The following is a 13,151-nucleotide window of genomic DNA, read 5'->3' on the forward strand; positions in this document are numbered from 1 at the left end:
CGCCAGGGTATTTACCAGATCTGAGAATGTGTTAAAACAATGCTGAAACAAATAGAAACCAAACACGTGTGCTAGTCTAAAGAATCCATGTATTTATTTTAGGAACTGTTTTATTTTTTTCTTCTCTGTTCCCATTTGAATCTAAATTATGTTGTGCATTCTTTTTGATCCAAGCTGTAGCCCTACTGGTAGAGGCAGCAAACTGCTGGCCTTCTTTTTTGTAATAGGAACAAAAATGTAGGGAAGGGAGAACGGTCACCAGAGATGCAAAAGATGAATTCTCTGCGTTTCTGCTTCTTGAGGCAGCAATGCCTGTAAGCCTCGCTTGCTTGTGGCCCTAGCATTGCTTTTTTTGGCCATGAAGAACATTCAGCTAGATCCTTGTTTTTTTTCCACGCTAATCAGTCTGCTCGAATGTACATGGTGATCATCTAACAACGGTTTCAGAACATTTATAAGGATAGGCAGCCAGCCAGAACATCTTAGCCACTGTTGCAGATATTTAGTGGACAGAAAACAAAGAAAAAGACGAAGATGGAAAGAGGAAGGGCAGATCTGTGAAGAGACTGGAACCAGGGTGGGGAGGTTGAGAAGGTGATGTGGGCTTATGTTAGTTTTTTGCTTGCAATTGGCCAACTCTGCATGGCTGGAATCCCTTTCAAACAGGAAAACAAACTTGGTGACGTAACCAAAAATTCTTAAGCTGTGTTTGGGATGGAAGATGACTGAGGTGGTGATTGATGGCAGCTAAGTAAAGCTTCTGCTTCGAAATCTCTCGTGTCCTGTTGACCTATAGCAGCTGCACTAGAATTGTTGGCCTTTCGTAGAGGTTTTGATGCAGCTCCTCCCTGGAGTGTCCTGATGGGTTTTCCTCTACTTTCCAGAACTATCCTGGAAAGTAAATAGTCTATTTATAGTTGAGAACCACCGAGCAACCTGCAAATAAAGGCACCCGCCTGGGTGGCTGAGAAATGGGATTTGTCTGCTGCTGTTGCAGTCTGCAGCATGGAGAGTCAGTCATTTTCAATTCTTGAAAGACTTAAGGGTGTGTCTCATTCTTGTTCTGGCAGCACAAGCTTAGGGAGAAAACAGAAGTAGTAAGGTTAATCATCTTCTACGAACAATGAGGAAACCACCCAAGGGTAGTTGAGTTGCATGCTACCATGTCCTGCTCTTTGTAAGCAAGAGGCAAGCAAAGCATAAGTCTTTGCCCATTGGGATGGTGTCCTGCCTAGCCTGCAGGGCTTTGGTTGGTAGTGGTGTAGCCTCTGAGCTTTCAGAGCACACATTGTTTGGGGGCTGCTGGAAGTACCATCCATCAAACATACTTGTATCGGTGTCTGTGTGGCTTGGAGCCTTTACTTTAGCTGAGCTATCTGAAGTGGATGCGTGGGAGAGCAGGATTACTCAGAGGTTTCGTGCATTCAGTGCTGGTTTTGTGCACATTTGCTATTGTTTGAGCCTTACCACTGGGCTCCCTGATGAAAGAAACAGAGCCGTCTTGCAGCAAGCAGGAGCCTGGGGAGCTGCTGCATACCTCAGTGATGGGATAGTGGAAAGTCAGAGAAAGCATTTGGTAGTTCCCTTAAACCACAAGCTGTGTGGGCAAAGGAGTTAGTCTTGTTAGCATTACACCACGTGTAGCCAGTGCTGCGTTGCTGCAGAGGTGTTGGGGTGCACGTTTTGGGTTTGGCCATGCACATTCCTCCCACGGAAGGCAGTCCTGGGCTGAGGTCTTGGTGTGGTCTGCTTCATACCCCTGTGCTGCCGTAATGCTCAAGCTTCACATCGTGGCATGCTTTACAAACACCCCAAATGTCCGCTCATAGCAGACTAAAGCCATGTGGCTGTCACCTGCCTTTCATAAATGAAAGGCAGTGGTTAGTAACCGCAAGAGAGCGTTTGCTTCTGTTGTCCTAACAGTTCTACCCGATGGTGTGTGCTCATTCCTTACTCCTTCCCAGCACTAAGTTGAGCAAGTTGCTTGAAACCATCACTTTCAGAGTAGTGGAGGGGCGTTCCAGCCAGGTGTCCTGCTTGGTGAGTACCGTCTTCCCACTGTGCTGGTGGTGCCTGGTCAGCAAGCACAGCTGGGCAGGGAGCATTAAGTCTTGTCCCCATGCCCTGTGACTTTTGTCAGCTTCAGGTTGGGCAATGGTCTCTGAGCTTGTGCTGGCCACTGAAGCATCTAAGCGATGGCAAAGAACAGAATACCACCAGTCGTGGTCTTTACAACAGGTTGAGTTTCTCACTCGCTGTTCATCCAGTCTTGGGCTTCTTTACACACAATGGAGAATGCTTCTAAAGGAATATGGAGCTCCTCAAGTGTTTTAGGAGATGCAGCAGAAGTCCAGGGAGATGTTTATGGCTTTAAGACCCCTATGGAGGGAAACCATCTTTACTATTTGTGACAATTGAAGTGCAAGTCTCAGTGCTGAGCTGAGCGTTCATTTGAGTTGGAGGTGGCCCAAAACTCAAAAACTCCAGTGGTACACCTTTGCTCTGCTCTGGTGTTGGAACTTCTCCTTCAGGAGTGAGAAAAATAAAGAGGGAAAGGACAAGCTGGGTAATTTGGACATAAGGTTTTGTTCCAGACCTCTCAGAGTCTCTCTGAATGTGTTGGTAGCTTGAATAAAATTGAATACTCTGGATTTTCTTATGGACTGCAACTGCAGGAAGTGATTCCTTCCTCCTCCTCCTCCTGCTGATCACAGCCACATGTTCATCCTGGCAGAGCACTGCCTTGGGCTGGCTGTGCTTGCCTGTTTACCTTGTCCTGCTGGTGCAGTCGCAAAGCCTGCACTTGATGCCAGACACTCACTGCTGCTTTCCTCCTTTTTCCAGCAGTTCATCTACTGGAGCTGGGAGTGAAATTTGCAAAGGTTTCACCCCCCGATTGCTTTTTAAAGAAAGCAAAACTCCAAAGCTCCCAGATGCTGTGCCTCCATTTTCAGTGCCTTTCCTCATCCTTCTCCATGGAAGAGAGAGCTGGGCCCCCCTCGCCAGCCCAGCACTTGCAGAGGGGAGCTCAGGGGGGGGAGCAGTGCCTTGCTGTTCTGTTGGAGCACCCAGGCAGATAAGTGGTGCCCTTGCTAGCAATGAGAAGTGGGAAAACTCTCCAGGGAGCATTTGGTGTTGTCACAGCCTTGTCTGGAACCAGTTAGGGAGAGGATGTCGTCTTCAGTTGATGTCTCCTAGCTTTGTCAACCTTACCCTGTTGGAAAAATCCCAGCTCGTATTCAGAGATAGTTCTGTCCCCAGAAAACTCTTTGTTATGATCTCACTGTTGGCTTTTTGTCTAGAAATCACTGTAGAACTTAAATGTCAGTATTCAAAACTTGAAGTGCATGGGGTTTGTTCAGCCAGAATTAGAAATGAAATTTAGTTCAGGCTCTTGGCAAGCTTGCTTTTACATTTATCAAACTGACATTCAAACCAAAGAAGTAAAAATACAGCTAAAATATCAGGTGCTGTTGGCTTCTTGGAGAAACAGTGACAGGAGGGTTGCTTTTCTTTCCCTCCTATGATCAAATTTATCTACACTTCTGAACACACATCTGCATGAGGTAGTTAGTGGTTCATTCTTTTTTTTCCCCTTGGATCTGATTTTGCATTTTAAATGAAACGATGGCTCAGCCAGCTTGGACAGAGCGTTGGTAGCTGTGTGAAAACCCTTTAATGCCCACAATATCTGTTCATACTGAAGGCTGCAAAGGTTCAATAAGCGCTCAAGGTGTGTAAGCGTGGCCAAACAGAAAAAGGTCCAGTTTCCAGCCTCTAACTGGTCATCTCCAATAAAGCCACTTCTCAGCCTTAAGCTTTCTTGACTTCTAAGCTGGGACAGCAACTCGTTTCCTCCCAGCAGCAGAACTTGCTCACAGCAGATATGCCAACACGCTCTTCTGTTTCCAGATTTTCATCTTGAGGGCCAACAGAGTGGAAAAAAACTTCCCTGCTTCTACTATATCACACTAAAACATTCGTAGCTGAAAATGCTATTTTTACAATGTTTTCTTCTGTCCTAAATGGGGGGGTTGTCTACCTTCCCTTTTTGCTGTTTCTCTCATCTTCTGCATATTTGTAGATACTCAACACTGACTTCATCTTCATCCATGGTGGGGATGTGGTCTGCAGGCCCTTTGTTTTCCAGCTTGTTTTGCTGCTGTTCTATGCAGCATATGCAACAGCCCAGTATGCTGAAGGTGGGCAGGTATTTCCAGGTGTTCCACTACAAGAGAGATCCATCCTTCATCCTAGCCGCTGAAGTTGGTCATAAATTATGCTTTTCTCACCCTAATCAAAGGAAGGTTATTTCTGATATCATGCCCTCATTTACCTACTTGGCGAGTCTTTGGAAATGAAAAGTCAGAGGAGGATACAGACTGTTACCTGCATGCCCACTCCTGTCTGTTACCTGAAGATGGAGCCCTGTTGACAGGCAAGCTCTGCAAGTCAACCTTTGTGGGAGGAGGGAGGGAGGGCACACTGTATATTAGAACAACAAAATCTTCTGATCTAATGGGAAAATCTAACAAAACTCCCTAGAAAAGTCAAAAATGGAAGACAGGCAGTATTTCAAGTTGCACTGGGAGATTCTTACCAAAAATGATGTTTCTTTTAGTATTGGGTAATTACCACAGTCTAAACAAGCAAGGAAGGGTGTCTTTTAGTTGAGATTTTGGGAAAGGTGCTCTCGGTCATCATCCTACACAAAATGGATGGGATAAGGGAGGCAAGAGTAGTCCATGTAGCTTAAAGCTTTCCCTCAAAAGAAAAAAAGAAAGGGCGTTGCAATAAATGCTATAAATATTATCATATTTTACCCTCAAGTTGGGTGTGTATGTTCTCAGAATTGGGAGCCATGCTTTTTTGCCCGTAAGGACGGTAAAAGATTTCCTGTTCTTCTCCTTTATTTCTTGCTGCTGAAGAAATCATCTTTCATGTTGAACCATCCCATACTTAAGTGATGCCAAAAGTGAAATGTAAGTTTTGACTAAAAGCTTACAGTGTCTTTCCCAAGATTAAAGCTGACAATGGTAATGGAATGAGGGCTGTGCGTGGTTTAGAGTGGCTGCTGAGATGAAATAGCTGAATTAGGAAAAAGTGAAGGTTACCTGGGCTTGCGGAGAGGTGCATATCTTTTTCCTCAATGGACTCGATTTGGGTTTCTCTAATTCTGTTTAGCATTTGGAATGCATGTTACGTGTGACACTTCACCTCAGACTTGTCACCTCTGCTAGCCAAAACCTGAAACAGTAAGAATTACCTTTGTAGAACTGTCCTGCAAGGGAGAAGAAAGAACCATCATGGAAAAAAATGCAGAATTGTTACAAGCCTTCTGATTTGGTTGTTAACAAGGTTGAACTAAAGAATTACATGGCAAGTTTCTGTGGTTTGAAGTGTCATTTTGAACAGGAAGGAAGAGAGGTAGGACAGAATGAAATGCCATACCCAGCAAGTTCACCAACAGTGGTCATCTCATTCACTTTGTGCTGTAGAGAAACAGGTCGCAGGAGACTGTTGAAACTTTCAGAGCTTCTGTGATGGATGTTTTTGGTTTCATTACTAAAATTCTGTAAACCTGTAACTGTCAGGGCTTGAAATCAGTTAGAGCAAGGACCCAACCACTTAATAGATAAAAGATTTCCAACAAGAATGCATGGCATCCCTTTAGGTGTCAGCCTTAATTCTGAGATCTGGTTCTGTCTCTAGTTGCTGCCAGCTGAACCAGTGCTTCATTGAAAGAGAAGGAACACAATCTCATAAAACTGAGTAGGTCATGGAGATTGGTTCTGTGAAATTGGATAGCCTGACATTGGCTAGTACACAAGGCTACGAACAAGCCATCCAGCTTTCCATTCTACACATTAGACTCAATGAGACTTCTGGATGCTAGTGTGCATATACAATAAGGAAGCTGTCTATGAATACTCTTCTGCCCACTGTTCCTTTAGTGAAAACAAGCTCAAAGGTTTCTGCTGCCGAGGTTCTGTGCTGCTGCCTGGAAACCTGAAGGACACGAGGCAGTCCAAGCAACGTCAGCCTGTATCTGGATTGCCCTGGCGTCCACAGCTCTGCCAAACGTGACACAAATACTCATGAGGAGACTTGGGTTGCTGTTAACAGGAACACGAGCACATTGGCAAAAGAGAGGGAGTGCTAGGCAGCTAGGTCTGCAAACCTTCTGCTTGGCTGGGGACTATTTAACCTCCTGTCCTTACTAGTTTTTGTCTTTCTTTGTTACTGCCGTTTGCATTCATTGCCTGTTGCAATGTGATGCCATGTAACAAATAGGAAAATGAGACCTTCCCCTGCAGGGTTTATGCTCTGCTACACAGGAGAGATGGGGCATGAATCAAAGTGTTCTCTGTAAGCAGTGATCAACATGCATGGCAAAGTCCTCATCGGCATACTGGGGTCCTCGTGCATTTTTGCTATGTTGCTGCTGGCAGTGTTCTGCTGTTGTCGGCCAAGAGGGTTAGGGCTTCATTTTGATGTGTATTTCAGGAAGCAGCCGTGTTTGCAGAAGAGTAAAGCTAGCCTCTGGGAAGGACAAGTTGAAGTAGTGCTTTTGTGCTTTCAGGATTTCTCACTCATAAATAGCCCTTCTGAACTAGGCTATCATCAGTCTCGTGTAGCAGTTGTCTCATTTTTCCAGCTCACGTTTGAAGTTCTATCCTGCTTTGCCTCTGGAGCATCACAGATGTTCTGATGCTGCGTGGCTGCCTGAGCAGGCTCCAGGGGAAGATGCTGCAATCAGTGCAAAGTAGACCAGGAAGGCAGGGTGCATTGGACCATGCCCCACTGCCACTGCATTGTCAACCCTGCTGTTGTCTGTAAATCCACGTAGAATTGAACTTCATGTACAGTTTTGTTGAACATCTGGCATAATATTCCAAGCCAGCAGCTGCACAGGATTTGGGAGCTATGTTTTCTTTACATATTGTATTTGTATAAACTATGTAAATTGACTTTGAGGCTGATTAAAGTAGAAACGTGGAGCACTTTTATTTGTGTATAGGTAGTTGTCTTATGCCTGCGGATCGAGGTTACAGATTCATTTCAATTTCATTAGGTGAAGTTTAAGACAACAAGAGAACCAGAGCCTGTGGCAGGGGGGTTGGAGCTTGATGATCCTTGAGGTCCCTTCCAACCCAAGCCTTTCTATGATTCTAGGATCAAAATCCTTCAAACAAGTAAAACTGAAAAAGGGAACAGAATTGCTTTTCTCTACTAGTGCTCAGAGTGATAGTCTTGCAGATCCTTTGTATATAAGCGATACGTCTGTTGTGTTTTCCAGTGTGTTTGAAAAAGATCCCAATGGAGTTGATTCCGCTGTGAGTTCCAACCACCGGACCAGAAATCTCCTGGAGTTCTCAGCTAGCAAGGAGCCCAGCCCAGCTCAGAAAATACCCATCGACATAATTTCTGAGAAGATTAATAGGTGAGATGAAGGCTTTTCACGTGTTTTAAGTAGCAGAGGTCAATGGTGCTTCTTCAGCTCTTCATCTGTGTGATTTTTTTTTCCCATGATCTTTATTTTGGCTTGCATGGTTAAGATATGTCTTAGTATCTTTTCTTCCTTTTCAAGCTGTAGTATTTATTTTCTTAGTTACTCAAGAGAAAATCAGAGAAGTTAATGGCTGCGGGTTCTCTGAACTTGACTAGTACTGTACTTCTTAAAAAATCTCAGTCCATCCTTATGCTTACCATTATTTAATTATATAGTTGCTTTACAGTTCCTCAATCTCTAGCACTCAATGCATAAGCATGCATGTAATTGTCTCCAGACTGAAGTCTGGCTAATCCAGCTCATGTTTTCCACTTATAGGATCTATCCTATCAGATTGTCCCTTTCAGTAGAGTATTTTTGGCTGGTTGAACAAAGCCAGGCACAGATGTGCAGAAAGCTCTAATACATTTTACCATGCAGAAAGACGACAATAAATCACGAACACTTTAATGCTGTAGCCATGGTGAGGGCTTTGTGTCCTGTGTGGCACGTTTCAGAACATGACTTATGTGACATGGTTGTAAGTAATTCTCCTAGGAGGTGTGTACCTCCTCCTCTTCTTTCACCCTGCTTTTTTGCAAGCAGTGAGCTCTTTGCTGCATATTCTCCTTTATCAGTTTTCGATACAGTAAACAGGAGAAGCAGATGAGGAAAAAAAGGCTGGGGGAACAGGATGTGAATAAGTCTTTCATAAGGTCTTATAACTGATTTTTTTCAGCTTGTAGGAGCTATGAGTCTGTCAAAATCACGACTAAGGATGTTATACCTATGCCCTCTCAAGGCAGGATGTTATCATGGGTATTTGGTGATAAATAGTTAAATCACTCAAGTAATACCGATAACAAGAAGAAGGGAATGTTATTCTTTGTTTTGTTACTGGAAGTTCTAAGGATTTCTGCATTGAAATGCATGCTCTTTTTCACATTTTCTCAAAGCTAAGCCAGCTGCTGGAGGCTGTTGGAGACATTTGGGAAAACAGTCCTCCCTGCTTGGCTTTAATATAGTTTCTGGCTGCTACATTGTCATGTAGTTTGTATTCTTTCTATCTGCATGGTTTAAATGGCTAATAATATTCCTGTATTCCTGTGGCAAATCCTTCATAGCTCTGGAATGAAAGAGAAAGTTGCCTCTGCTGAGATCTCACAGTTTACATCTTATGATGAATATTTTATGGGCTACATTTCTTTTCAATATCTGGCCTGTAAGGGAAGAGATTTTGGAACTGCTAATGCTGATCTCTGCCCTGTGTCGAGAGCTACCAGACTCTTCTGGGAGTTGACTAAGACCACTGGATGTTTGATAGAAATTGTTATTCACCTATTTTAAAGGTTTCATAGGAGCAGCCATAACCTTTGTGGGTTTACCAGTGGTCATTTTTTTTTTCCTTTGAGTTCGGTCAAAGTTTCGTGGAAAACTTCTGAGGGTTTCTTGGTGTCTTTTTTCCCCAGATATGATAATTCTGTGTCTGATAACAAAGCGTTGATGATAGTATCAGAAGAACCACTGTTGTATATTTCACCTCCACCACCACCCTGTCAGCCCCTGATCAACCGAACAGAGTCACAAAGGTGAGCAAATGACCTTTTCTGAGCATTTAAGCTACTGTGTTGGGTGAGTGGACAAATGGCTTTGGGGGATGCTGTTATTCATTTACGGTATTCATCCAGTCTGTGAGCAATGCCTCTGCAGGTGTCTGCACTGTCCAGTGTCTACTACCATGGAGACAGGAGGTCCACTCCCATCTTTTCAATCTTCTGATGCTTTTAGCAGTGATTTTCACTCAGTATTCACAATGGTCACTTAGCAAACACTGAACAACAATTTGCTGGTTTGCCTGGAAGTTTTTAATGAGAAGAGAAATCTCTTCTTATATGAAAGTGTTTACAATATGGAAATCACGGCCAACTAAAAAGCACATCTGTCAGATACATGTAAAAGATGGTCTCCTACCCTTCAGCATCTGATACAAGCAAACTTAGCTTGTCATTGCAGATCTGCTTTATTCATTGCTAGGAGCTACTTAGCTCCATTTTTTTCCAAAGAGAAAATTTTAATTTATCTAAATTTAATTCCTTTGTGCTTTGTCCATACTTTCTTAAATTTGTGATATTTAGTTTCCTTAACCAATATCTAATCTTGGTCTAATAGTCTTTTGATTTTAAATTTCAGTAGTTTTTCCAGTAATTTCAGAATTACTGTTCATTGGGCAAAAGAAAATACCACGTCTGCTGTGTTAAAACATCCATAATTCCAATGCTTTATGGATACTTAGGCAATTGGGCTCCACAGTCTTTCTTGGCTCACTCCATCTGAGCCACTGTATTCTATTATTTATGAAAAACCTCAAAAATTGAGTCTTGCAGTTAAATTTGCTTATTTTGATGTTAAAAATAAGAGATTGTAAGGTAGAAGAATACTAAACTGCTGCATCTTTGAAGTGTTCTCTATAATTAAGAAGTGCTGTCACTGTTGTTTGAAACATCTGTTCATGCTGTTGGTTTGTGTTGGGCTTTTTTTTGTTTGCTTCGTTTTTAGGCTGAATCATGAACTTCGAGGATGGGTTCATAGACATGAAGTGGAAAGAACAAGGTCTAGAAGGAAGTCCAATAACCAGCATCAGAAAGCACGGGTTATGCAGGTAGGCAGGATTTTACTAGTGAGTCAGTATCACAACAGGATCAATACACGTATCTCTACAAAATCAGTAGATTCTTCTCACTAATGCCCAAAGGACAATGATAGAAAGTTAAAGTAGGGCAAGTTCAGGCATTTCTGATGTCTCTAACACCAGAAGCACAATGTGGGTAGTATATTTTGGCAGAAATCCATAGTGGATGTGACTTCAAAAGAATTCTATGAATCTGACAGCAATTATAGCAAATTTTATTCTTGGATAACATATGTGCCTACTGTGTATGGTATCAACCTCTATTATTTGTTTCTGATCAAATTGGCTGTGTTAAAACGCTTGCCTTTTTCTTTGTCTCAAGCTTGATTGCTGCTTGCCATTTCAGTTATTCTCTTGTCACCAGTGAAAAAATATCCATGTGCTGTTCAAGGTCACTCTACCTCCTTGCATATTCCCCCTGCTACAGCTGTGCATCGTGTTTTATGTTGTGCCAAACCAAGAAAATGTTTACTGTTTTCCATTGGTCATCTTGTTTTTTTCCCCCTTTTTTCAGAGCTCCGTTAGTCAGAAGGTACATTCTCAACTAATGACCATGCCTTACACAGACACGAGCCTCAGGTAAGGCAGAACAACTTGTTTGTTGTTGCTTTCCACTTAATAACTCTACTTTTCACTAGCAGCTGGTAAAAAGTGCCTCTTTTCACTGTGTTGTCAGGTTTTTTGAGTGCTAGCTACATTTATTGGCCTAATTCCTGTACCTCAGCAGTTAGCTGCTTCCTGTGATTCAAGCTACACTTAAAGGAACCTGGCATCAGAGCTTTGCTTTTCCTGGGTCTTTCTACCAATGAATCTTAATAAAATCCTTACTTCACTCTACAGGGTCTCTTTCCAGATGGGTTTGTATCTTTAAGGGAACCAAAAAAAAAGCAGGGGAGAGAAGTGTTTTATAAGAAAGTTTCTAAGTGTCAGAAGTCTAGTAAGACAGCAGTTTCTTTTGCTGTCTTCAAGAGTAGAAGCACTATAGTTAGCACTACATATGTTATTTGGATGATGTATCATTACATCTTAGATGTATAGTTTCTCTTCATCTCCCAGTTTTCCTTGCTGATAATTAGAACATACTGATTGGGAGTTTCTTGACTCTTCCTCGCCCTCACCTGCGTATATATCCTGTCCTTTTCCTGGAGGATGGGAAAAAATGGAGAGAAGAGCTTAAGGAAAACAAAAATTCTTTTTCCTCTATTCTCTGTGACAGTGTTTAAAAGGATCTCTGCTTTGAAGTGGCAAGGAGGAGTAAGGAAAATAGAGTATAAAGTGAACTTTTCGTTGGGAGAATGTTGCCACTGAAAGTAAGACAGCTGTGGCCCTTGCTTTTGCATTGCAGCTTGGAAAGCAGAATCATCCTAGGGGAAAGCAGTGAGCTGTAGGGAAGTGTTGTGGAAACCATGCTGCCAAACTCTGAGTTGTCTTGACTAATAAGTCAACAAACAAACAAAAAAGCCTCTTTGAGAGTTCTATAGGCAGGTGAAGGATGTCCATTTTAACTGAAAACTGAACCAACAGGCTTGTCCTTACAGCATAGGGTGGTTTAATATATATATTTATACCTGCATTACACTTCAATGAAATGTATCAGTATAATTAAAAACAGTCTGACGTCATGCAGCTCTGCGTGGAGTATTGTACTGTGCTCAGAATTAAGTGAGGTGCTTTTTGTGTTGTCTTTTTTTCTGGAGGATTGATGTTTAAATGAAGGAGACCATTGAGTGAGTCATAGCAGTTACATGCTGTGACTGTCCTGGAACAGCTGAGAGCATAGAAAAGACTTCCAGTTTCTCCCAAAGACATCAGTGACTGTGAAATCACAGAGTAGCAGAATAATTTAAGTTATTAAGGGATCTCTGGAGAGATCCAGTCCAACCTCCTACTCCAAGTAAATTTAACTTCAAAGTCAAATCTAGTGGTTCAGAGCAGTGTCCTGCTGAGCTTTGAGTATCTCCTGAAACAGAGATGCCACCAGCTGTCCAGGCACTTGTCCCAGGGCTAAACCACTGCCATTGTGAAATGTTTTTCCCCTGTAGCCACTTGGAATATTTCCTGTAGTAATTTGTGGCTATTGACTCTTATCCCTTCGCTGTGCATCTCTGTTGGAAGAGACTGTCTCTAGCTCCTTTATGAGTTTCCTGATGTGTAACTTAAGTATATGTAGATAGCTCTGAAGCTCTTATTAATGAACTAAATGCCTTTGTTTATATTATACTCTCAAGACTTCTATTTAATACTTGTTTTGTGATTAGAAATCTAGGGAGCACTACCTTGCAGACCACACTTACTGGCGATACCAACATTGCCATCTTGTGTCCTGAGTTCCTGTAGAAAATCTATCAGTTGTAAAGTGTTGCAGTAAAGTCAAAGCAGAGGAAGATCAAAATCAAGATGACTTAAAAACAAACATACATTAAAAATTCTCAGCTCGCTTCAGTCTTTTTAGCCTTCTTCAGAGGTGATTTTGATAGGAATTCCTGCAAATGTGCACTTAGGACTCCAGATATCAAGCTCTAAAGAGCACTCAAGTTTTTTTCCCATTTCTTACTTTTGCACTATAAAAGCTATGGTTCTTGATGCTTAAAGCACAGTGCCCACAGCCTCGCTCCTTAAAACAAGCACTCTTGCCACATACTTGTGCTCTGTAATGCGTAGCAAAGTGTCCTTCTAACTTTGAAAGTGAAAAAGACTCGTTTATCTTGGAATAAATAGCCAGATTCAGCAGCACTGTTTGGAGGCACAGTTTAATACACAATATTTCCTGTGATACGGTGTTACTAAAAAACCTAGTAGCTTTGAACCTGCTTTGAGTCCTGCATTTCTCCCATCCTTTCATGAAGCAGTCTGTGGTGGGTGCCCTTAAATGCACAAAGGTCAGCATGTTATAATGCCAGTAATCCACTGGTATTACCTGGAATTCTGAACTAGTGATAGACGTAGAACTCCTTTACCTTGCTGAAGGCC

General features: G+C 42.3%; 1 protein-coding gene across 2 annotated transcripts in view; it reads left to right on the top strand.

Annotated features, from left to right (window-relative positions):
• The window catches only part of ATF6B (activating transcription factor 6 beta), a 71,127-nt gene that overhangs the window by 15,923 nt on the left and 42,053 nt on the right, over positions 1-13,151 (top strand). For both annotated transcript variants that reach the window (XM_422208.8, XM_015290399.4), the window contains exons 10-13: positions 7,301-7,444; positions 8,962-9,081; positions 10,049-10,151; positions 10,696-10,760. In XM_422208.8, the coding sequence (XP_422208.4) occupies positions 7,301-7,444; positions 8,962-9,081; positions 10,049-10,151; positions 10,696-10,760 (432 nt within the window). The remainder of the gene's footprint in view (positions 1-7,300; positions 7,445-8,961; positions 9,082-10,048; positions 10,152-10,695; positions 10,761-13,151) is intronic.

The sequence above is a fragment of the Gallus gallus genome, chromosome 8, assembly GCF_016699485.2.
Source record: "Gallus gallus isolate bGalGal1 chromosome 8, bGalGal1.mat.broiler.GRCg7b, whole genome shotgun sequence".
Lineage (NCBI taxonomy): Eukaryota > Metazoa > Chordata > Aves > Galliformes > Phasianidae > Gallus > Gallus gallus.